The sequence below is a fragment of the Dama dama genome, chromosome 22 (genome assembly GCF_033118175.1).
Source record: "Dama dama isolate Ldn47 chromosome 22, ASM3311817v1, whole genome shotgun sequence".
NCBI lineage: Eukaryota > Metazoa > Chordata > Mammalia > Artiodactyla > Cervidae > Dama > Dama dama.
In genome coordinates this window covers 24,624,525-24,650,436 of record NC_083702.1, presented here as the reverse complement: position 1 = coordinate 24,650,436, position 25,912 = coordinate 24,624,525, and the positions used below count along the sequence as shown (strand labels likewise).

At 42.4% G+C, this 25,912-nt stretch overlaps 1 protein-coding gene across 1 annotated transcript; it reads left to right on the top strand.

Annotated features, from left to right (window-relative positions):
- Positions 1 to 2,811: 2,811 nt before the first annotated feature.
- Positions 2,812 to 3,312, top strand: LOC133043087 (small ribosomal subunit protein eS6-like). The gene has a single exon (XM_061123964.1). It carries the CDS (start codon positions 2,812 to 2,814, stop codon positions 3,310 to 3,312), a length of 501 nt encoding a protein of 166 aa, XP_060979947.1.
- The last annotated feature ends 22,600 nt before the right edge of the window (positions 3,313 to 25,912 follow it).

The following is a 25,912-nucleotide window of genomic DNA, read 5'->3' as shown; positions in this document are numbered from 1 at the left end:
AGAGGACTGCTGGGACAAGGTAGGATGGGTCCTGGGGGAGCTCCAAGCTCAGAAGGAGCAGACAGAGTGGGAAGAGAGGATCTTAGGGCTAACCAGCACTGGGGTGGAGGCTACACTTAGGGGAACAGAGCCAGCTTGGTCCCTGACTCTGCCTCTGATGGAGACTGAGGCAGCCATTGTCAGCATGCGCATCCCTGCCCACACTTGGGAGGAGTGGAATTAGCTCCGGGGTGCTAATTCCGTAACCATAACAAATGAGAGCAAAACCAGCTGAGTAGTGTGGCAACAGCCCCTCTGACCCTGATCCAGCCTCTGACCAAGTCACGTGTACCTGGGAAAAGGTGAAACCAGCACAAAAGTGAAGCACTGAGCAAGCCCTCAGGCCCTGGCTATGATGCACACCAAGGTAGAAACCACCATCACAACCATCACATGTCGGGGAGAAACTCAGCTCCCTCAGCGCTCCTGCTACGGCACCTTGGGCCCCATCTCCACCTCAGGGTGATAACAGCCATTGATCATAGGAGAAGCTCCAGTTTGTCCCTGGCTCTGGCTTAAGCGGCTCCAGCTCTGGCCTCACCTCCCACCGAGGTGGGGGCTGCCAGCACACCCAGGGGCAGACATGCTCACTTCAGATCCAGCTTTCCCACCAAAACCACTGGGCGCCACAGACTGCTCACGATGCTTCAACACAAAGACAGGCCTTCAAGACCATAACAGGTAACTGTTTCACATAATTTCATGGGGCAGAGAAAGTGAAACAAATTGAGGAGACAGAGGAATTTGTTTAAAAGGAAAGAACAAGAAAAGAAAAAGAAACCCAAATAAAGCAGAGATAAATAAGTTACCAGATAAAGAGTTCAAAGCATCAGTAATAAGAATGCTAACTGAAACCTGGGGAAAGAATAGATGAATAGAGTGAAATTTTTGACAAGGAACTGGAAAATGTAAAAAGGAACCAGTCATTGCTGAATAATACAATAGCTAAAATGAAAAATACACCGGAAGGAATTAACAGCAGATTAGTTGATACAGAAGAACACATAAGTGACCTAGAAGATTGAATAATGGAAATCATCCACTCAGAATACAAAAAGAAAAACAAATTTAAAAAGAGGATAGATAAGAATAGCCTCAGTACTTCTAGGACAGCATCAATCTTACTAACATTAACAATATAGGGGCCCCAGAAGAAGAGACGAGTGAGCAAGGGATAGAAGGTGTACTTAATAAAATTGTGGCTGAAAACTCTCTCTGAACCTGAGGAAGGACATAGATTTCCAGGTAGAGGAAACACAGAGTCATCAAGCAAAATGAGCCCAAAGAGACCCATACAGAGACATCTCTTAATTAAGATGACAAAAGTTAAAGAGAATTTTAATGGCAGCAAGAAAAAAAGAGTCACGTGTAGGATAACCCCATAAGGCTAACAACTGATTTTTCTGCAGAGACTTTGCAGGCCAGAAGGGAGTGGCATGACATAAAGTTTTAAAAGAGAAAATGTACAACTTGAGGTTATTCAGAATTGAAGGAGAGAGAAGGAATTTCTCTGAAAAGCAAAAACTGAAAAGAGTTCATTAGTACTAAACCAACCTCACAAGAAGCATTAAAGTGTCTTCTTTAAGTGAAAAACTAAAAGGCGACATCAAGAAATAAGAAATTAAATGAAAGGAAAAATCCACTGGTAAAGGCAAGTATATAGTAGAGTCTGTGGATCAACCACTTAAATAAGCTAGTATGAAGGTTAAAAAAATTTTTTAATCAACTATAACTGCAAGAAGTAGAGGATAAACATGCACATGTAAAATCCTAGAGGAGGAAATGGCAACACACTCCAGTATTCTTGCCAGGAAGATCCCATGGACAGGAAAGCCTGGAACACTGCAGTCCATGGCATGGGGTCGCGGAGTGGGACATGACTTACTGACCAAGCACACAAACATGGAAATGTGAAATATGATACTAAAAACACATAACATAGGGAGAGGGAGTTAAAAATGTATCTCTATTAAAATGAGTTTGAACTTAAATGCCTACCATTTTACAACTAGTAGATATAGTCCAATGTATATGAACACCACGGGAACCACAAATTAAAAACCTATAATAGATACATGAACACAAGCATAACACTCAAGAGAAAACAAACCACAAAGGAAGAAACTAAAAGAAGAGAAGAACTACAAAAACAATGAGAAAACAAGTAGCAAAATGGCTATAAGTACATTCCTATCAAAAATTACTTTAAATGTTAACAGACTATATGCTCTAATCAGAAGACAGAAGGTGGTTAATTGGATTTAAAAAAATGGACCCATCTATATGCTGCCTACAGGAGACTCATTTCAGAGCTAAAGATACATACAGACTGAAAATGAAAGGATTAAAAAATATATTCCATACAAATGGAAATGAAAGTTGGGGACAAATACTCATATCAAAGTGGACTTTGAAACAGGATAGATAGAAAGACATAAATGTATATGTGTCTATATACTAACCCACTATTAGGAATTAGAAGTCATGACACCTAAATAGCAATGAACACAACTAGCGTCCAGATCATGGCTTCTAAATACCATTGTCAAAAGGAATGAGGACTCTTTGCAGAAGTGATTGACTTTAAGACTAGGGAAGGGAAAATACAAAATAAACCTGGAGCATCTTGTGTTCACAGAAAGTAATGAAGTACTCAAAAACAAGCAAAAAAAAAAAAATTGGAAACATGTCAAAATGACACAGAAGCCAACTTGAAAGAATTCCCAATGGGCTCTTTCTCGTGGCGCCTCAGAGGCTGTCGGCCGCTTCAGAATGAAGCTGAACATCTCTTTCCCAGCCATTGGCTTCCAGAAGTTCATTGAAGTGGACGATGAACGAAAACGTCATACCTTCTATGAGAAGCATATGTCCACAGAAGTTGCTGCTGACACTCTGGGTGAAGAATGGAAGCGTTGTGTGGTCCAAATCAGTGGCGGGAACGATAAGCAGGGTTTCCCCATGAAGCAGGGTGTCTTGACCCATGGCCGAGTTTGCCTGCTACTGAGTAAGGGGCATTCCTGTTACAGACCAAGGAGGACTGGAGAGAGAAAGCGCAAATCTGTACGGGGTTGCATTGTGGATGCCAATCTGAGTGTTCTCGACTTGGTCATCGTGAAAAAAGGGGAGAAGGATATTCCTGGACTCACTGATACTACAGTGCCTCGTCGCCTGGGTCCCAAAAGAGCTAGCAGAATCCGCAAACTTTTCAATCTCTCTAAAGCAGATGATGTCCGCCAGTATGTAATGAGGTTCAATAAAACAGGGAAAAAATAATTCATGAAATTTTATTCAGAAACCTATCTTTTGCACAAAATGTAGTTCAAGTGTCTTTCTGAGAGCATCTTTTAAATGATCATATAACCTTTTTTTGTGCAACTGAGTGAAGAATAACAACTGAAATGATGTAGGAAATTGCTCCTTTTGTGCCTGAGTCGTGTGAATTTTTATTCAGCCAGCAGATGGTAGACCAGATGTTGGATGATGTGTTCTGAAAATGACCTTGTTCTATTAAGTGGTGATAAGTTAACCATTACAGAAATAGAAGACTTTTCACTCTAGAATTCTCATGGACACTTTGTATCTGCAGCAACAGCACAGTGTTTTCATGTTTGCTAAAAATGCCATTATCTTTTTTTCTGTATTTTTATAGAATGTAAAACTTTGTGCATGTGTTTACACATATATTGCATAAGGCAACCCCAGTTAAAACACATGTTATCTAGCACCTTTCATTGCAATTTAACCTCGTGCAGATTATTCCACCAAATTGTTTACTGCATTAACCTGACCACAGGGAAATAGAGCTCCCAGCAGAGAAACCAGTGACACGCTTCTGGTTTGTGTCCTAATATTTGGACAGATCATGACTCAGAGTTCACATTTGTTACAAAAAAAGCATGAGTTATCACTTCCAATTCTGTATTTCTTTTGAAATAAATAATCAGATTTTGTGGTTTGCGATAAGACAGATGTTTTGTAAGAGTGGGAATTGCACCAGAGCCTTCTGCAACTTCTAAGGAGATCCTAGATTACTGAGTCATCCTTTCTGCACAGAAACAAAAATTATATAGAGCAGTATTTTTCACTCTGCGATTCTGTGATTGAAGATTTTTTTTCATTTCAACTTGATCAGAATGATACTTTTATAAAAAAAACAGAAGCCTATGTTTAGATGTTGTGGCAACAGTTCAGCTGCCATTGCAAGCCAGGACTGGCCTGCAGAGCCCCTGAAGTGCAGATTTCAGTCTCAGCTTTGCCACAGGCTAATCCAAGAGCCTTTGGACCAGCCACTTAACCTCACAGGGCTGCTGCAAGGACCAAAGTTTTTATAGACACAAAGCTTTGTAAAGAGCAGAGAACTATAATCATGTTGAAGTGAAGTGAAGTCACTCAGTCGTGTCCAACTCTTTGTGACCCTGTGGACCTTAGCTTACCAGGTTCCTCTGACCTCTGTCCATTTTCCAGGCAAGAGTACTGGAGTGGGTTGCCATTTCCTTCTCCAGGGGATCTTCCCTACCCAGGGATTGAACCCGGGCCTCCCATATTGCAGGCAGACACTCTACCATCTGAGCCACCAGGGAAGACCCTATAATCATATTAGTTATCTTCTTAACCTCTCTGAACCTCAGTTTTAATGTGACTCAAAGAGAATTGGAGAGGATCTTTATAGTACTTTAAACTTTAACCATTCTGTGTACTCATGCATTTGTTTAAATAAAGCAAGAGGTGTGGACAGCCTGTTGATACAGTGTAGTATCTCACTGGGTAAAGAATCTGCCTGACAATGCAGGAGATGCAGGTTCATTCCCTGGATCAGGAAGATCCCCTGGAGGAGGGCATGACAACCCACTTCAGGATTCTTGCCTGGAGAATCCCATGAACAGAGTGGCCTCGCACGCTACAGTCCCTAAGTTTGCAGAGTTGGACACAACTGAGGCACCTGAGCACACACACAGAGTAGATTGTACGGGACCCATCCTTTATCCTGACCCTTGGCTCTGCTCCCTGAGGTCTATGGTGACTGATTAAAAACAAAGGCTGCTCTTGGAAACTTACAGGTTCCACTTGGAAGAGAACATGTATCCTGAGCAGCAAGTTGGGGAGAGGACTGTGTTACCATGGGAACAAGAAGTCCCACATTCCACCACCTACTCCCCTCCGTGAGGTCCTCCATTTCCTCCAGAAGCACAGTTTCCTGTCTGGATTCTTCCTTGTTGCTTGTACACTTCTTCCCCATTTCAGTTCAGTTGCTCAGTCGTGTCTGACTCTTTGCAACACCATGGACTGCAACACACCAGGCTTCCCTGTCCATTACCATCGCTCGGAGCTTGCTTAAACTCATGTCCACTGAATCAACGAAGCCATCCAACCATCTCATCCTCTGCTGTCCCCTTCTCCTCCTGTCTTCAATCTTGCCCAGCATCAGAGTCTTTTCCACTGAGTCAGTTCTTTGCATCAGGTGGCCAAAGTATTGGAGCTTCAACTTTAGCATCAGTCCTTCCAATGAATACTCAGAAGTGATTTCCTTTATGATTGACTGGATTGATCTCCTTGCAGTCCAAGGAATTCTCAAGAGTCTTCTCCAACACCACAGTTCAAAAGCATCAATTCTTCGGCGCTCAGCTTTCTTTATAGTCCAACTCTCACATCCATACATGACGACTGGAAACACCATAACTTTGACTAGAGAGACCTTTGTCTTCTCCAGTAAGAAGGCCCTTTCCCAGCTACAGAAAAAAAAGTCTGCTCCAGCTAGTTTAAAAGTAAGAAGTTTATCAGGTAGCATCTCCAGTCTCTGAAAGTGTAGGAGAACCGAGCTTAGCAACCACAAAACCAGGAGACTGCAAGAATGAAACCTGGATTGTCACAACAGAGGACTGTTACGGCCAAAGCCCCTCAGGGTCTGCTGCCCAGCGCTGCTCAGAACTGAGATCCAGAAACAGCGCTACAGTTGTTCCCAAGGACCAGATGCCTCTGCCGTTTGCATGATGAAAATACCAGCTCCTCAGACATGGTTGCCCTCACATTGCTCCAAGCTTTCCAAGAAGATCTGCCCCATTTTCCTGTGGACATGCCACCTGCCACCACCAACCAGTCTCAACCAGTAGGAAATGAAGCCACGTAGTTCTAGAGAAAAACAAAGCAAAAAACACAACTCAAACAAAAAACCCATCCCATTGCATTAGAAATAGGAGGTAATCAGTAACATAATTTCCACTGCTGATACTGATCATGACATTGTGGTTCACTGATTCCACTGCCTAGAAATCTCTCCCACATTCTTCACTTACAGGTTCGCCTCCTCTTGCAGGACTTCTGTGATTTCTTCCCCTTCCCCTCTGTGCTCCATGCCCACATTTTGTGCCCTCAAAACACCTTGTGCTTACCTCTAAGCACTTACCACACCGTGAAATGAATTGCTGATCTTCTAGGCCCCTTCGGACCATGAACTCCTCAAAGGCAGGGGCTAAGATTCGTTTATCTGTAGCCACAATGCATAGCACAGTGCCTGGAGTACTGTAGGCCCTATATGTACATTTAGTGAAATGTTGTTCAGCCTCTAAGTCATGTCTGACTCTTTGAGACCCCATAGACAACAGCACACCAGGCTTTCCTGTCCTTCACTATCTCCCAGAGTTTGCTCAAACTCATGTCCATGGAGTCAATGATGCCAATCAACCATCTCATCCTCTGTCACCCTCTTTTCCTCCTGCCTTCAATCTTTCCCAGCATCAGGGTCTTTTTTCAGTGAGTCAGCGCTTTGCATCAGATGACCAAAGTGTTGGAGCTTCAACTCCAGCATCAGTCCTTCCAATGAGTATTCAAGGTTGATCTCCTTTAGGATTGCCTGACTGATCTCCTTGCAGTCCAAGGGACTCTCAGGAGTCTTCTCCAGCACCACAGTTTGAAAGCATCAATTCTTCAGTGCTCAGCCTTCTTTATGGTCCAATTCTCACATCCGTACATAACTACTATGGTCTAAATGACTTGATTTTTACCTCTCTTTTGCCTCAAAGGTAACCAACTGGGCCTGAGATTTGCCGGAAGCTTGGCTAGGCTGGGAGAAAAATCTGAGCTGTCCATGATCGGTGTAGTTGACTAAAGCAACAAGCCATATGCCTGACCATTTCTATGCCTAACCTGTTTCTAGGTTCTGGTGAATCTGAAACTGAAGCCACACTTTTCTCTGCCTTCATTTCCAAGTCAATTTTCCCCAACCTGCCCCAAATCCAAGTTAAAATTCCCAGGTTGACTTTAGGCTTACTATGAAGTGCTAAAGACTGAACGTCTGTCTCTCTCCAAAAGTCCTATGTTGAAACCTAATCCCCACTGTGGTATTACTGGAAGGTAGGGCCTTTACTTTGGGAGATAATTAGGTCTTGAGAGTACAGCGCTTGTGAGTGGGTTTAGTGCTTTTATAAAGGAGACCAGAGCTTTCCAAACCCTCTTTCTGCCATGTGAGGACACAGAATAGTCAGCAGTCTGCAACCTGAAAGAGGTTGCTCACCAGGACAAGCATGCTGGCACCCTGATCTCAGACCTTGAGCCTCCAGAACTATGAGAAATGAATCTCTGTTGGTAAATTTTTAAAAAAAAACAAACAACAGGCCAACAAAGAGAGCGAAGCCTCTATATGATGGTATAAGTGAGAGTCTGATATCAGAGAAAACATCACCTCCCACTGTTGCACTTCCCCCCATGAACAGCACACCTGTTAGTGGTCAGGTGGATCAGCTCAGATGATTTTTTGCTGTTGAGGGAGCCTCCAGGCAGTCTTCTGAGCTCTGGGGTCGAGAGAGGGCAAGGGAGCAGGGCCAGGGATGGAAAAGTACTGTGTCCTGGGTCAGGATGGGGTAAAGTGTCTTTACGTCTTCCTCTTCCTCCTCCTGATAAGGTGATCTCTACAGAAACACGTGGAGGGGACCCCAGGCCAAAGCTTCAGATAAAGAGACCTAGGAATGAAGGTTCCTGGGCCAGGAAGGCAAATGAGCAAAGAGTATGACTGGCCAGAGAGCCTGAGTCCTTGACTTCACCTCCGTTCGGAGACAGCAGTGCATAGGCTAGGCGCCAAGACAGGTGTGGGGCGGGCAGCCTCCAAGTAGAGCCTATGGAATTAACTGCAATCATGCCTGAAAGAAAACACACTAAGTTTTTGACCAGGACCTGCCCTCCTCAATATCGAAAAGCCAAAATACAAAAGCAGTAAACCAAAATGTCACGCTCTGCTGTTGTCACACCACTGCCCATTCCCCCTGCCCCGGCTTCCTGGGGCACTCACATAGAGCAATATATCCTTCCAGAAACAGGTTCCCCGGAGAGGAGTCCAGACCCCTAGCTCAGCTAAAGTGAAGAAGGAATGCATACTCCCGTAGTAAATTAGGAGAGGCCAAAAGAACTGACCTAGAATGTTTCTACATCTTGGAAAATGGATGAACTTTTCGGTTAAAAAACCAGTAATTAAGAAAAAAAGAGAAGCTTCAGTTTAAAATGTTGAGTTTTTTCCTTCTCAGCATCAAATATGTAGTGTCTTTTCCAACACCAACAGCCAACCTTCTGATACCAACTGGGTGACCAGCAATTCAGTGCTGACACTAGCTACCAACTTAGCACTGATTCCAGGTTAGGGCTTCCCTGGTGGCTCAGATGGTAAAGCGTCTACCTGCAATGCAGGAGACCCAGGTTCGATCCCTGGGTCAGGAAGATCCCCTGGAGAAGGAAATGGCAACCCACTTCAGTACTCTTGCCTGGAAAATACCAAGGATGGAGGAGCCTGATAGGCTACAGTCCATGGGGTCGAAATGAGTCAGACACGACTGAGCAAATTCAATTTCACTTTCCACAGGTTAAGGGCTCAGTCTCACAAGACTGCCTTGACTGCAGATGGAGTCTCAATCCCAGAGGGCCACCCATACATCTGACTGAATGGCTACAATCCAGAGGTTCCCATGACCCTCTCCTCAGGGTCAATAATTTGCTAGGACAATTCACAGAACTTGAGAAAACACTTTACTTATGTTTTGTTCTTATTGTTGTGGTTCAGTCGTGTCTGATTCTTTGTCACCCCCTGGACTGTAGCATGCCAGGCTTGCCTGTCCTTCATTATCTCCTGGAGTTTACTGAAATTCATGTCCATTGAGTCAATGATGCTATCTAACCATCTCTTCCTCTGCCTCCCTTTTGCCTTCAGTCTTTCCCAATTCAGTCACTCAGTCATGTCCAACTCTTTGTGAACCCATGAAGTGCAGCATGCCAGACTTCCCTATCCATCACCAACTCCCGGAGTTTACTCAAACTCATGTCTGTTGAGTCGGTGATGTGATGCCATCCAACCGTCTCATCCTCTGTCGTCCCCTTCTCTTCCTGCCCTCAATCGTTCCCAGCATCAGTCTTTTCCAATGAGTCAGCCCTTAGCATCAGGTGGCCAAAGTATTGGAGTTTCAGCTTCAACATCAGTCCTGCCAATGAACACCCAGGACTGATCTTCTTTAGGATGGACTGATTGGATCTGCTTGCTGTCCAAGGGACTCTCAAGAGTCTTCTCCAACACCACAGTTCAAAAGCATCAATTCTTTGGTGCTCAGCTTTCTTTATAGTCCAAATCTCACATCCATACATGACCACTGGAAAAACCATAGCCTTGACTAGACGGAGCTTTGTTGACAAAGTAATGTCTCTGCTTTTTAATATGCTGTCTAGGTTGGTCATAACTTTCCTTCCAAGGAGTAAGTGTCTTTTAATTTCATTGCTACAATCACCATCTGCAGTGATTTTGGAGCCCCCAAAAATAAAGTCAGCCACTGTTTTCCCATCTATTTGCCACGAAGTGATGGGACCAGATGCCATGATCTTACTTTTCTAAACGTTGCGCTTTAAGTCAACTTTTTCACTCTCTTCTTTCACTTTCATCAAGAGGCACTTTAGTTCTTTTTCACTTTCTGCCATAAGGGTGGTGTCACCTGCATATCTGAGGTTTTTGATATTTCTCCTGGCAATCTTGAATCCAGCTTGTGCTTCTTCCAGCCCAGCGTTTCTCATGATGTACTCTGCATATAAGTTAAGTAAGCAGGGTGACAATATGCAGCCTTGACATACTCCTTTTCCTATTTGGAATCAGTCTGTTGTTCCATTTCCAGTTCTAACTGTTTTTCCTGACCTGCATACAGATTTCTCAAGAGGCGGTCAGGTGGTTTGGGATTTCATCTCTTTCAGAATTTTCCACAGTTTCTTGTAATCCACACAGTCAAAGGCTTTGGCATAGGCAATAGAGCAGAAATAGATGTTTTTCTGGAACTCTCTTCCTTTTTCGATGATCCAGTGGATGTTGGCAATTTGATCTCTGTTTCCTCTGCCTTTTCTAAAACCAGCTTGAAAATCTGGAAGTTCACTGTTCACATATTGCTGAAGCATGGCTTGGAGAATTTTGAGCATTACTTTACTAGTGTGTGAGATGAGTTCAATTGTGTGGTAGTTTGAACATTCTTTGGCATTGAAATTGGAATGAAAGCTGATCTTTTCCAATCCTGTAGTCACTGATGAGTTTTCCAAATTTGCTGGCATATTGAGTGCAGCACTTTCACAGCTTCATCTTTTAGGATTTGAAATAGCTCAACTGGAATTCCATCACCTCCACTAGCTTTGTTCATAGTGATGCTTCCCAAGGCCCACTTGACTTCACATTCCAGGATGTCTGGCTCTAGGTGAGTGATCACACCCTCGTGATTATCTGGGTGGTGAAGATCTTTTTTGTATAGTTCTTCTGTGTGTTCTTGCCACCTCTTCTTAGTATCTTCTGCTTCTGTTAGGTCCATACCCTTTCTGTCCTTTATTGAGCCCATCTTTGCATGAAATATTCCCTTGGTATCTCTAATTTTCTTGAAGAGATCTCTAGTCTTTCCCATTCTATTGTTTTCCTCTATTTCTTTGCATTGATTGCTGAGGAAGGCTTTCTTATCTCTCCCTGCTATTCAAAAATAACAGAACTATCTCTCTTCATTTCCAAGGCAAACCACTCCAATATCACGGTAATCCAAGTCTATGCTCTGACCAGTAATGCTGAAGAAGCTGAGGTTCATTGGTTCTGTGAAGACCTACAAGACCTTTTAGAACTAACACCCAAAAAAGATGTCCTTTTCATTATAGGGGACTGGAATGCAAAAATAGGAAGTCAAGAAACACCTGGAGTGACAGGCAAATTTGGCCTTGGAGTACAGAATGAAGCAGGGCAAAAACTAATAGAGTTCTGCCAAGAGAACACAGTGGTCATAGCAAACACCTTCTTCCAACAACAGAAGAGAAGACTCTACATGTGAACATCACCAGATGGCCAACACCAAAATCAGATTGATTAGTTTCTTTGCAGCCAAAGGTGGAGAAGCTTTATACAATCAGCAAAAACAAGACCAGGAGCTGACTGTGGCTCAGATCATGAACTCCTTATTGGCAAATTCAGTCTTAAATTGAAGTGGGGAAAACCACTAGACCATTCAGGTATGACCTTAATCAGATCCCTTATGATTATACAGTGGAATTGAGAAATAGATTTAGGGGACTAGATCTGATAGACAGAGCACCTGATGAACTATGGACAGAGGTTCATGAGACTGTACAGAAGACAGGGATCAAGACCATGCGCAAGAAAAAGAGATGCAAGAAAGGAAAATGGCTGTCTGAGGAGGCCTTACAAATAGCTGTGAAAAGCAAAGGAGAAAAGGAAAGATATACCCATTTGAATAGAATGGGAAAGACTAGAGATCTTTTCCAGTATCAGGGCCTTTTCATATGAGTTGGCTCTTTGCATCAGGTGGCCAAAGTATTGGAGCTTCAGCATCAGTCCTTTCAATGAAAATTCAGGGTTCGTTTCCTTTAGGATTGACTGGTTTGATCTCCTTGCTGCCCAAAGGGACTCTCAAGAGTCTTCTCCAGCACCACAATTCAAAAGCATCAGTTCTGCAGCTCTCAGCCTTCTTCATGATCCAGCTCTCACATCTATACATGACTACTGGAAAAACCATTGCTTTGACTAGACGGACCTTTGTCATCATAGTGATATCTCTGCTTTTTTAAAAGAAACAACAGACCCAAAATGGAGTCACTTGTTCTAAACCCATGTACACCAAAGTGAAACTAAATATGTATCCTAATTATAGCCCCAACTCCTGAGGAATCTTCAACAAGTCAACCCGGAATTACCTGGTCAGCACTGAGATAATCTGCCCTGTTGGTTCTTCCATTCCCTTTCAGAGGGTAATCTTGCCTGAAATAATGCATTCTTTGCTAATAATTTCCCCTTTCTGCCTTCTTTTTGCCTTTAAAGGTCTTTTCTTTTTTATACCTTAGAAGAGGTCCCTTCTATTTGCAAGGATGGATACTGTTCAATTCATTAATAGTTTAAGAAAGCCAATTTGATCCTTAAGTTTACTCAGTTGAATTTTTGTTATTTAACAGTTTGATGGCAGCATCAGGACTGAAGGAGACTTTTGACAGCTTCAAAGACAGCAAGAGACACAGGTGTGGTACCCTGTGATCTGCCTGAGTTCGCTGTTTTTCTCACTATTTCTGAGGCCCATGGGTAAGTCTCGTCTTGGTTCTCAGCTCTGCCCTCTTTGCACTGAGCTGCTGATCTAATTAGATTTCCATAGTTACTTATTTGATTGGAAACCCCAGCCCTTGGTTTTGTCCCCAGATCCCGAGATTCCACATCAGAACTGTGGGTGGTTGTTGACCAGAGTTGGACTGGGTCAGACTTTAAAAAACCAGACTTGGTCTGGATTCAAACTAGGTCTGACTAAAACTGGACTGGGTTCAAGTGTGAGGCCTTGAGTGGATAGATTTTATGTAAAGGCTATTGCTATTAGGAATCTCAGAAGAGAAAAGTCACAAAATTGGTGGGTGTGGGAAGAGCATTTAAAAACTGTTAGAATATTTACCACATAACCCAAGAGTCTGGTGTTAGGGCAATTTGGTCACAAAAGGGGATAGATCAGCACTCGGTTACCTGACAACTTCAAGAAGACTTCTGTGCAGTGAAAGTAAAAGTCGCTCAGGTGTGTCCCTATGGACTATACAGTCCATGGAATTCTCCAGGCCAGAATACTGGAGTGGGTAGCCTTTCCCTTCTCCAGGGGATCTTCCCAACCCAGGGATTGAACCTAGGTCTCCCGCATTGCAGGCAGATTCTTTACCAGCTGAGCCACAAGGGAAGCCCAAGAATACTGGAAAGGGTAGCTTATCCCTTCTGCAGTGGATCTTCCCAACCCAGGAATCGAACCAGGGTCTCCTGCATTGCAGGCAGATACTTTACCAACTCAGCTATCAGTGCAGTGAGGTACCCTGCAAAACACCACACAGTTCCCAGTCCAACAGTACATTCCTTTTAGGAATTATTTTGGCCCTGAGAAACCCAAAACCTTCTCTAAAATAATGATAATAATAGAATCCCTAAAAAGAGTTAAGCATGCCACCTTCTAGCACACCTACTTAAAAACCATAGTCCTAGAAGCTGTAAATATCTACCAAATGTGGTCAAAATCTTACTAACGGCAATCTAGAATTTTGTCCTGAGAACTTGCCTTGGTAACCATCAGGTTCATTGTTGTTCAAGTCGCTGTGTCCAACTTTTTGGGACCCTGTGGGCTGCAGCATGCCAGGCTTCCCTGTCCTTCACTATCTCTTAGAGTTTGCTCAAACTCTTCTCCATTGAGTTGGTCATGCCATTCAACCATCTCATCCTCTATCACCCTCTTTTTGTCCTGTTTTCAATCTTTCCCAGCAACAGGGTCTTTTCCAATGAGTCATCTCTACACATCAGGTGGCCAAAATAGTGGATCTTCAGCTTCAGCATCAGACCTTCCAATGAATATTCAGGGTTGATTTCCTTTAGACTGATCAGGTTAGAGGGCCCCAAGATACTTCCAGAGAGAAGTCTGGGTTGTATAAATCTGTGGCCAGATGTGGCTGGACAGAAATGTGGGTTGAACATCATTTGTTAAGTGTCCTGTCAAACTGCTGCCAACACTCAGGGATCTTAGTAGTGACCATTATGAGGAATGTTCCAGTTGGATAATATTATTTAAGAAGTGTATTAAAACACAAGGGATACATATTTTAATTGGTAGGAAGAAGCCTCCAAAATGTTTCAAAATTAAAAAAAAAAACTCATTAGAAGATTCATCGTAAAAGGCCAGAATGAAAACATTAAGGACATAAAAGTTACCTAAAATGAAATATCTTAGGACTGATATAATTCCTACTGCTCCCTCTGTGCTCCTTTGAGTACTTATTCTGACAATCCTCTGTCTGAATTGCCTTTCTACACTGCAAAGACTATTAAACAGTTACCTTTAAGGTAATAGCTTGGCTTGACTTTCTGCCTCCCTGGGACAGGCAGGCTGTTGGTTCCTTCTTTTGACTATCTTTGGGAATGACTCTGATCTTGAGAAGGTAGTAACTTTTTCACTGTCTCTGAAGATACCTCTGGGTCCATGAAATTGTTTAATTCTGCTAGAAATATGTTCCATTTGTCCTGGCTGCAAACGTAGAAAAACCCAAGTGAAAACATCTCAAAAGATGAGAGATGTTACACTAATTAGGCTTATTTGGCATATTAAATTATATGAGAGACATTGTTAAATAAGTGATTATCAACCTTAGGTTATATTATACAGATGAATGTTATTAATATAATTTCAATTTTAGTAAATAATTTCCCCTGCAGAATGCAGGCTGGCAAAGAGAATCACAAATTTGTGCTGAGAGGCTGTGTCTTTGGGGTCATCTGCTGACCTCATTACATTTGATCTAGGCTTTGTGCCTCAGGGAAACCCCTAATGGCTACATGTCATGGAGACTTAGGATCTCTCTTTGGTCATCTAAACTGTGACTACAAAACCCACAAATAACAGAGGTCTTCTGTATATCAAAGGAAACCATTTTGGATCTTCCTAATTAAGATCTTACATGGGGTGAAAGTGAAAGTGTTAGTTGGTCAGTCGTGTCCCACTATTTGCGACCCCATGGACTGTAGCCTGCCAGGCTCCTCTGGCCATGGAATTCTCCAGGTTAAGAGTACTGGAGTGGGTAGCCATTCCCTTCTCCAGTGGATCTTCCCAACCCAGGGATCAAACCCTGGTCTCCCACATTGCAGGTAGATTCTTTGCCATCTGAGCCACATTGAGTAAAGGCTTTTGCTATGTGCCCAACAAATCTTCTTAAGTCAGTGAGTCTTCATATTTAATCAGATTCCCTAGCCCTGCTGTAGAAATTCTGATGTCATAGAGACCAGGACTCTGTATTTTATAAAGTTTTTGAAATATATATATATATATATTTTTAAACTTTTTATTTTGTATTGGGGTATAAACAATTGAGATAGTTTCAGGAGAACAGTGAAGGGACTCAGTCATACATACACATGTATCCACTCTCCCTCAAACTCCCCTCCCATCCAGGCTGCCACATGACATTGAGCAGAGTTCCCTGAGCTATACAGTAGGTCACTCTTGATTATCCATTTTAAATATAGCAGTATGTACATAGGACTCTGCATTTTTTATGAGGATCTCAGGTGATTGTGATGCTGCTGGTTGTTAGGACTGATATTTGTGATACGATCAGAAATTTCCTTATGTTTCTTATTTTTAAAATGACACATACCCTGAGTGTTGTGTCTAAGCTTCTATTTTTTTGCTACAGTTTTGGTCTTAGTTCAGTGACCATTCTTTCCTATGTCCTGTAGAGTCCTCTTTTTTTACGCAAGGCAACTGGATTATTTTCACTTGACTCCAAAGCCAAGGAGGGGATTTTCAAGGAGAATACAGGAAGGCTTTAAGGACAAGGGAAATATCTCAAGCATGAGCTCAAAGATACATCTGTCAAGCATGAGTTCCATCAGCCCAGGGTGTAGACGTTTCACCTAACTCCCCTTGACTACCTGGTCACCTGGCTTTTTACCAGGATGAGGATCCCCTGGGCTGAGCGCAGGTATGAGGGCCCAGAAGGGCCAATGCAGGGTTTATTCCACTGCCACACAGCTCTTTACAGCCTGGGTTCGTCATCCAAACCACAGGATGTAGAAAATTATTTGATTATTTTCTTAATTCCCCCAAAGATATACATAACTAACCCTAGTCTACATGCATAAGAGAGGTTAACTCGTTACATACAAAGGATATCTTTGGCCATTTAGGGCTAGATTTTCTCAGGGAATCCTGTTGAAAAATTCTGAAAGATGTCTGAGATACAATCGTGTTCACTCACTCCAGCTAGGCTTCTATACTCCTTTAGAAATGAGTCCTAAGGGAACACTCACCCCCATCCTGACTCCTCATGAAAAACTTCAACAGTCACCTAATTGTCATACAACTTCTAACTGAAATCAAACTAACATCTGTAAATTGGCCCTTAAATTAAAATTATTTTTGCTTTTTTGGCCGTGCCACACAACTTGTGGGATCTGAGTTCCCCCACCAGCAATGAAACCCCATGCCCCTGCAGTGGGAGCTAGGAATCTCAACCACTGGACCAGGGAAGTCTCTAAAATTCATTTTTTAACTTGGCAAAGCAGTAGATACTAGGTTCCACTTCATACTAAATATAAATACTGTAGAAAATGAAATTGATGTGCCCTAATTTGAATGCTTGCCAAATTCAGATTTAAATTAAAGAAAGTAGGGAAAACCACCAGACCATTCAGGTATGACCTAAATCAAATCCCTTACTATTATACAGTGAAAGTGACAAATAGATTCAAGGGATTAGATCTGATAGACAGAGTGCCTGAAGAACTATGAACAGAAGTTCGTGACTTGCCGGGGTCCAGTCTCGACAAGAACCAGGGGGTACCCTCAGGCTGAACGGCGTCAGCAAGGGAAGACACGTGAGACCAACCTTGATAGGGCCAAGTCTGCGAGGGAAAGAGACAGAAAGAGAGAAAGAGAGTGACCAGACGGGGGTGTTTTCTGCATACTTCTTTATTTATGAGGGTCTTGTACATTACCTTCTGGCCTTGGGGCCTATTAACATTTTATGCAAGTCAGGTGAATGTAAACCTATTTTCTGTTTCTATGGTGACCTTAACTGAAAGGTAGCAGTCTCATAGGGCAACAGTACAGAGTAGAAGTATAACCTTGTTAACACAAAAATTAGTCCTTCTGCAGAAGTTGTCAGTTGAGTTTATCTAAGAAGTTTACCCCACACCGACTCTGCGACTTTGGTGAGGCAGCCCCTGCCTAGCACTCCTGACTAATAATTAACAACCTTTTCATTGTTACCACACTAGGGCTAAGCTCTTATTTTTCTAGATCTATAACTATATTAACAATGGTTTCTATAACACAACCTTAGCACATTAAGAGCAAAAACACAGCAAGCAAACGTCAACCCAATAACCACCTTTAGAATAATTTTTCTTATGTTTTCTAATAGGACTCCTTCACCCCTCAAAAAGGCTCTATGTCTATTAGGGCTTTTATATGATCAGGTTCTTTATGTTGTTTTATGATTAGGGTATTATGAGCAGTCATGCATATTAGTACCAAGGGCATAAACGCATTTGCCAAACAAACTAAAATGCCAGCAAAGGAGTTGAAATTAAAACACTCCTTTCACCCTGGATAATCTCATAAAATACCACCACCCAGGAAACTTATTGATTAAAGTTCTAAATTGATTCTTATTTGGGAAGAGATCAGGAAGGCCTTCTGCCTGTGTCACAGAAATTAGGGAGTAGTCTATTGAAGCAAGCATCAGAAAGACAGATATCATCTTTAAGGTGAGTGCCGGGGGCAGCTTTTCGGAATCCCTGAAAACCTGATCTGCCTTGCCTGTCAGGTTTTCTCCTCCAGACGTTGTCATGGGTGGGATCTCGTGAGCTGGCCTTTTCGAAATCCCTGAAAACCTGATCCTCCTTGTCTGTCAGGTTTTCTCCCTCATGACCTTGTCTTAGGTAGGGTCTCGTGTGTTGGCTCCCGGCAGTGACTTGTAGAGGAAGCAGTGATCAAGACCATCCCCAAGAAAAAGAAATGCAAAAAAGGCAAAATGGTTGTCTGAGGAGGCCTTACAAATAGCTAAGAAAAGAAGAGAAGCTAAAGGCAAAGGAGAAAAGGAAAGATATACCCATCTGAATGCAGAGTTCCAAAGAATAGCAAAGAGAGATAAGAAAGCCTTCCTCAGTGATCAATACAAAGAAATAGAGGAAGACAAAAAAAAAAAAAAAAGAAATAGAGAAAGACAAAAGAATGGGAAAGACTAGAGATCTCTTCAAGAAAATTAGAGATACCAAGGGAACATTTCATGCAAAGATGGGCACAATTAAGGACAGAAATGGTATGGACCTAACAGAAGCAGAAGATATTCAGAAGAGGTGGCAAGAATACACAGAAGAACTATACAAAAAAGATCTTCATGATTCAGATAACCACAAAGGTGTGATCATGCACCTAGAGCCAGACATCCTGGAATGTGAAGTCAAGTGGGCCTTAGGAAGCATCACTATGAGCAAAGCTAGTGGAAGTGATGGAATTCCAGTTGAGCTATTTCAAATCCTAAAAGATGATGCTGTGAAAGTGCTGCACTCAATATGCCAGCAAATTTGGAAAGCTCATCAGTGGCCACAGGACTGGAAAAGGTCAGTTTTCATTCCAATCCCAAAGAAAGGCAATGCCAAAGGATATTCAAACTACCGCATAATTGCACTCATCTCACACGTTAGCAAAGTAATGCTCAAAATTCTCCAAGCCATGCTTCAACAGTACGTGAACCGTGAACTTCCAGATGTTCAAGCTGGTTTTAGAAAAGGCAGAGGAAACAGAGATCAAATTGCCAACATCCACTGGATCATCGAAAAAGCAAGAGAGTTCCAGAAAAACATCTATTTCTGCTTTATTGACATGCCAAAGCCTTTGACTGTGTGGATCACAAGAAACTGTGGAAAATTCTGAAAGAGATGGTAATACCAGACCACCTGACCTGCCACATGAGAAATTTGTATGCAGGTCAGGAAGCACCAGTTAGAACTGGACATGGAACAACAGACTGGTCCCAAATAGGAAAAGGAGTACGTCAAGGCTGTATACTGTCACCCTGCTTATTTAACTTATATGCAGAGTACATCATGCGAAATCCTGGACTGGAAGAAGCACTAGCTGGAATCCAGATTGCTGGGAGAAACATCAATAACCTCAGATATGCAGATGATACCACCCTTATGGCAGAAAATGAAGAAGAACTAAAGAGCCATTTGATGAAAGTGAAAGAGGAGAGTGAAAAAGTTGGCTTAAAACTCAACATTCAGAAAACTAAGATCATGGCATGTGGTCCCATCACTTCATGGCAAATAGATGGGTAAACAATAGAAACAATGACAGATTTTATTTTCTTGGGCTCCAAAATCACTGCAGATGGTGATTGCAGCCATGAAATAAAAAGACACTTGCTCCTTGGAAGAAAAGCTATGACCAAAACGGACAGCATATTAAAAAGCAGAGACATTACTTTGCCAACAAAGGTCTGTCTAGTCAAGCTATCACTTTTCCAGTGGTCATGTATGGATGTGAGAGTTGGACTATAAAGAAAGTGAAAGTGAAAGTCACTCAGTCTTGTTTGACCCTTTGCAACCCTATAGACTATACAGTCCGGAAATCTCCAGGTCAGAATACTGGAGTGGGTAGTCTTCCCTTCTCCAGGGGATCTTCCTAATCCAGGGATCGAACCCAGGTCTCCTGCATTGCATGTGGATTCTTTCCCAGCTGAGCGACAAGGGAAGCCCAAGAATATTGGAGTGGGTAGCCTATCCTTTCTGCAGAGGATCTTCCCGACCCGGGAATCGAACCAGGGTCTCCTGCATTGCAGGCAGATTCTTTACCAACTGAGCTGTCAGGGAAACCCCATAAAGAAATCTGAGCACCAAAGAATTGATGCTTTTGAACTGTGGTGTTGGAGATGACTCTTGAGAGACCCTTGGACTGCACGGAGATCCAACCAGTCCATCCTAAAGGACGTTAGTCCTGAACATTCATTAGAAGGATTGATGCTGAAGCTGAAGCTCCAATACTTTGGCCATCTGATGCAAAGAACTGACTCATTAGAAAAGACTCTGATGCTGGGAAAGATTGAAGGCAGGAGGAGATGGGGATGACAGAAGATAAGATGGTTGGATGACATCAGTGACTCAATGGACATGAGTTTGAGTAAACTCCGGGAGTTGGTGATGGACAGGGAAGCCTGGTGTGCTGCAGTCCATGGGGTCACAAAGAATAGGACCTGACTGAGTTACAAACTGAACTGAACCGGACTGAAGGGCACACTGGAAGCTCCACCCCACAGCTTCCCTAAGGGAAGCACACGTAATAAAAGGTCGCATCCCACAGGTGGTGAGAAGCAGCATTTTCAGTATTATTGAGTTCTAAGTGTTGTCAGTGTTCCCTCATGATTTATTGTCATCCCTGAATACTTAAATGTGTATTTTAAAAATTTTTAAATGTTTGAGGGAGTTTTTTGTTACCTTTGTCTAATCAATTCTGTTTTCATTTATTGTGATGTATACACCCTTAACTTTCTGTAAGTTGTGGATACTTGCTTTATAGCCTAGAAGATAAATGACCTGAGTGTGCTCGAAAAATAATGTGTGCTCTCTTTATGCAAGATAAATATTTTTTGTGCCAGTTGTGCCAGTGGGAGGGGCATTTAAAACACTCCTACCAAAAATAATCCTTTCCTGTTTTTTTAGTCCAAACTGAAAAGAAATTCCTTTTTCCTTTTTGTGCAGCACAACGGCCCTCTCTACGTGCCACTCCCCTCAGTGCTCCCTGAGATCTTAACCTGTTCGCATCTAACACCATCCAGGCTGCACTGCTCTTAGTCATTCCAGTGAATGTAGAAGACAGTCTTTTTTTCTCTGATGCTAATTTTTCAAGCTTTCTTATACAATATGCTTATTGTATAAGTAGTGCATTTTTATTCTTAAAAAAATTTGAAATCACAGATAAAGTGAAAAGAAAATAAAGAATACCCCATGCTTCTACCTAGGTTTCTTTATGTAGGAAAACCACTCATAATATTTTATATATACACCCATACTCATGCATCTATGCATGTACACGCAATTATTTTAAGTGGATACTATGCCTAATGCTTGCATGCATTAGTGCTCAGTTGTGTCCGACTCTTTTTGATTCCGTGGACTGTAGCCTGCCAGTCTTCTCTGTCCATGGAATTTTCCAGGCAATAATAATGGAGAGGGTTGCCATTTCCTTCTCCAGGGGATCTTCTCAACCCAGCGATGGAACCCACGTCTCTTGTGTCTCCTGCATTGCAGGTTGAGTCTTTACCAATGACCCACTTGGGAAGCCCAGTTTGCATAATACTCTATGTTGATATGGTTTATCTAACTCTCAAAGGTTCAGAGACACCCCAGTTTCACAGCCAATGTGGCACTAATAATTTGGCAGGTATACGTTCCCATGCTAATTTCTTTCCCCTGATGTCTTAACATGACCTCAGCTCATGAAGCTTTCTCAGCAGGTGCTATTTGTGCCAGTTCCAAAAGGCATTCTCATTTGATGCTTATCGGTCTAAGACCTGGCCCTGTTTCCCAAGCTCATCTTTCACATAACCATAGTCATGAGGATTTTTAAATCCAGGAAATCATATAGATTAAGAACAGGAAATCAGGCCCATGTTCTCAACCAGGCAACTGCCTGTTCTAGCTAATTCCTTTTGCTCTGACTTCAGGCTCTCAAGTCAGCCTGCCTATATGGAGCACGTGTAGCAGTCAGTCATGACAACATGAGTGTTTCAGTTTGCATGAATTTCCTATTTTTATTCAACACGAATGCAATGTCACTTTTATTTTCATCTCCTATTTTTAAACTGAACCAGTCCTTAAGAGATTGTTAGTCAGTCAGTCATGTCTGACTCTTTGAGACCCCATGGACTGTAGCTGACAGTCCATTTAAAAAAATTTTTTTAATTTAATTATTTATTTATTTTTGGCTGTGCTGGATATTGCTGCTGCTCAGGCTTTTCTCTAGTTGCAGAGACTGGGGGCTACTCTAGTAGCTGTGCAAGGGCTTCTTTGTTGCAGAGCACAGACTCTCAGGCACACAGGCTCAATACTTGTGATGCACAGACTTCATGCCTCCGTGGCATGTGAGATCTTCCCAGGCCAGGAATCGAACCTGTGTCTCCTGCGTTGGCAGGTGGATTCTTTACCACTGAGAAACCAGGGAAGCCCTACAATTTTTAAAAAATTAATTAAAGCATGGAATTCTCTTGCTTTTGAGTTGAATTGTGTAGACAGAGGAGCTTCAAAACCTTTCCCCTGTCTGCCTCCTCTCTTTCTTCTGCTCCCAGCTATTCATTTTAAGAATTAGCTCAAGTTCACCTCAACTAGGAAGATTTCTTTGACGTACTTCATCCCAAGCTACATACTTCCTCCTTGGAACTTCCCAAAGTACCGTGTGTTTATCAGTCACTGCACTTACCACAGTGTATTATAGTTACGTGGTTATTCCTTGACTTCCCTAAGACTGTGAGACCATTGAAAACAGAGATTTTGCCTTATTCTTCTTTGTAATCCCTAAGGTCTAACAAAGTTCCTGATACGTATGTTTCTTTATGAATGAGTAAGTGAATAACTGAAGCACTAGTCAAACTTGAAGGTCAAAGACAGCTGTATTTCTTTATATTTATTTCCATATTGGATATATATATATATTTTGATATTTAGTTGCAAAAACCTAGCCTTCTGACAACATAATTACAATCACAAAAATAATAATAGGTAACACTTACTGGGCATGTAGCATGGTAAATAGCTTTATGTCCATTTTGTTGTTACTGTTGTTCAGTTGCTCAGTGGTATTCAGCTCTTTTCGACTCCATGGAGAGCAGCAGGCCAGGCTTCCCTGTCCTTCACGACCTCCTGAAGTTTGCTCAAACTCATGTCCTTGAGTCAGTGAACCCATTAGCTCATTTAATTCTCAAAACAGTGCTTCAAGGAAACTTGTTATTTTAAATTTTCAAATAAAGAAACCAATTCCAAATCTACATGTAGGTTATACTGCTTATATTGCTAGTTGTTATTCCGATTTTAGTCTGTCCTCCATCCCTAATCCTGGTTTATAAATTATATATATTTTCTGAGTAGATGAAACCTTAATATGGTTCTAAAGTTCAGGACATAGAATGTTATGCTCAGAGAAATGTCACACCTAGGCTCCCTTCCCTTCTGGTGTGTGGGTTAGTCGCTCAGTCGTGTCCAACTCTTTGCGACCCCGTGAACTGTAACCCACCAACCTCTCTGTCCATGGGATTTTCCAGGCAAGAATACTAGAGTGGGTTGCCATTTCCTTTCCAGGGGATCTTCTAGACCCAGGAATCAAACCCGGGTCTCCTGCATGTAGGCAGACCCTTTACCGGTTGAACCACCAGGAAAGTTCTCCCTTCCCTTCTACCTTGCTCCAATTCCCACATTTTTTACACTCCATCCCAGTCTATCCCCTGTATATAACTAGCATTACTAGGTTTTGGTTTATCCCTCCTATTTCTTTTTTATGAATTGGGAGGACATTCTCAGCTCCCAGCTTCTCCCTGGGGAGGGAGGGAAAGGAATGGATGTTACTGCCAACATGTGGATTGTTCTGGAGACTGCCCAAGGCACTTGTTTCTCTTATCTGAATCTGAGCCCGGACAGCAGGGGATCCCAGATCAAAAGACACAGAGAACAAAGACAACAGCTTGGACAAGCAGGCAGGCATTGGGCATCGATCATCCTTCTGGCTTCATGTAGAGTGAGCAAATGGAAATCCTCCTATCCTAGCTTCTCCCTGGGGAGGGAGGGGGCGGGGGGGAGAGAGAGAGGGAGAACGATGGGGGCTTCCCAAGGGACTGGCTTCTGTCTTGCTTGTCTCAGAGCTCTGATGAGAGCCGGTGTACTCTCAAAGCCTACAGGCTGCTGAGAATAAGGCAGAAGTCTGAATCAGCATGTCCTCCGCCAACAGAGTCCCTAACCCTGACTCAGCACATCCCAATCGGGAAGATTCAGCTCGCGGCTTATCCCTGAGGAGAGAAAGAGAAGACCTAAACACACAGACGACATTCAGACTTTTCAGGAGGCTGCCTCAGGGCTGATTTCAGTCTCACCCGTCTCAGAGTGCGGGTGGAACTGACATAGGTCAAAACATATTTACACTTTAAATTTCATTTGCACTTTAGATCTGTGCAGTTTACTGTGTGTCAGTGATACCTCAGCAAGGCCATGTTTGTCTCTTATTACAGTCTGTTTTGGTTGTTTCTTTTTTTTTTTTTGGCTGCTCTGCATCTTCGTTGCCGCACAGGTTTTTCTCTAGTTGCAGCTGGCGGGGCTACTCCCTAGTTGCAATGGACAGGCTTCTCGCTGCAGTGGCTTCTCTTGCTGCAGAGAACAAGCTCTAGACATGTGGCTCAGTAGTGTGGGTCCCGGGCTCTGGAGCACAGGCTCAAGAGTTGTGGTGCACAGGCTTAGTTGTCCTGCGTCTACGGGGGATCTTCTCGAACCAGGGATTGAACCTGTGTCCCCTGCATTGGGAGGTGGATTCTACACAGGATTGCTACACCAGCCTTCTCTTTGTTTCCATTTGCACAGAATACCTTTTCCCATCCTTTCACTTTCAGTCCACCTGTGTTTTTAGATCTGAAGTGAGTCTTTTATAGGCAACATGTATATGAGTCTTTCATTTTTAAATCCATTCAACTGCCCCCATTGTTTTTTTGATTGGATAATTTAGTACATTTAAATTTAAAGTGATTATTGATAACTAATTATTGCCATTTTGTTCATTGTTTTCTGGTTAGTTTTGCTGTTCTCTGTTCTTTCTCTTACTCTTCTCCCCTGTGATTTGATGATTTTCTTTAGTAATATGTTTGCATTCCTTTCTCTATTTTTTGTGTACCTATTATCAGTTTTTGGCTTGTGATACTATGAGGTTCTTATATAATATCTATGTATGTAGTACTCTATTTTAAGCTGATGGTTGGTTAAGTTTGCATGCATTCTAAAAGCACTACATTTTTACTCTGCCCACCCATGTTTTATGTTTTTAATGTTATCTTTTACATTATTTTATTTTACAGTATCCCTTAACTAATTATTATAGATGTATATGATTTTAATAGCTTGTCTTACTTTTTTTTCCTTTAACTGTTTCTTTTTTCCCTTAACTGTTTTGATTGTGTGATTTTCTCTGGCCTGTCTTCAAAATTGTTGATCCTTTCTTCTGCATAATCTAAGCTGCTCTTGGTTTTCTCTAGTGTATTTTTAAAATTTCCATTATTGAATTCTTCAGCTCTGATTGGTTCTTTTTCATATTTTCTCTTTGTTGAAATTTTCCCTGAGTTCTTCCATTCTTCTTCTGATTTCAATGAGTATCTTTGTGACCAGTCTTTTGAACTCTTTAGCTGAAAGTTTGCTTATTTACATTTTGTTTGTTTAACTTTTCTGGGGTTTCCTCTTGTTGTTTCCTTTGGATCATGTTTCTTTGTCTCCTCATTTTGCCTAACTGTGTTTATTTCTGTGTATTAGGTAGATGAGCTATGTCTTCTAGTTTTGAAAGAGTGGCATTATGTGGAAGTTGTCCTCTGGGGCCCAATAGCATGGTTCCCCTGGCCACCAGAGCCAGCTGCTCCAGGAATGAGCCTGTGTGAACTGTGTATGTCTTCCTATTCTGGCTGGGCCACACGAGGGTGCGGGGCTAGCCTCTGGGATGGGAGCTGCTTTGGGGGAATGATGGTGCTGGCTGAGGGTGAATATCATATCTGGTAGGGTGTGGGGCCTGAGGGCTCTACTGTCCAAGGGCAGCCACCAGGTCTGTTAAAGCAGGGAGCTATTTAGGAGGGACCC

Coding starts and splice junctions, on each gene's coding strand:
- LOC133043087 (XM_061123964.1), top strand. CDS start 2,812: ATGAAGCTGAACATCTCTTTCCCAGCCATTGGCTTCCAGAAGTTCATT.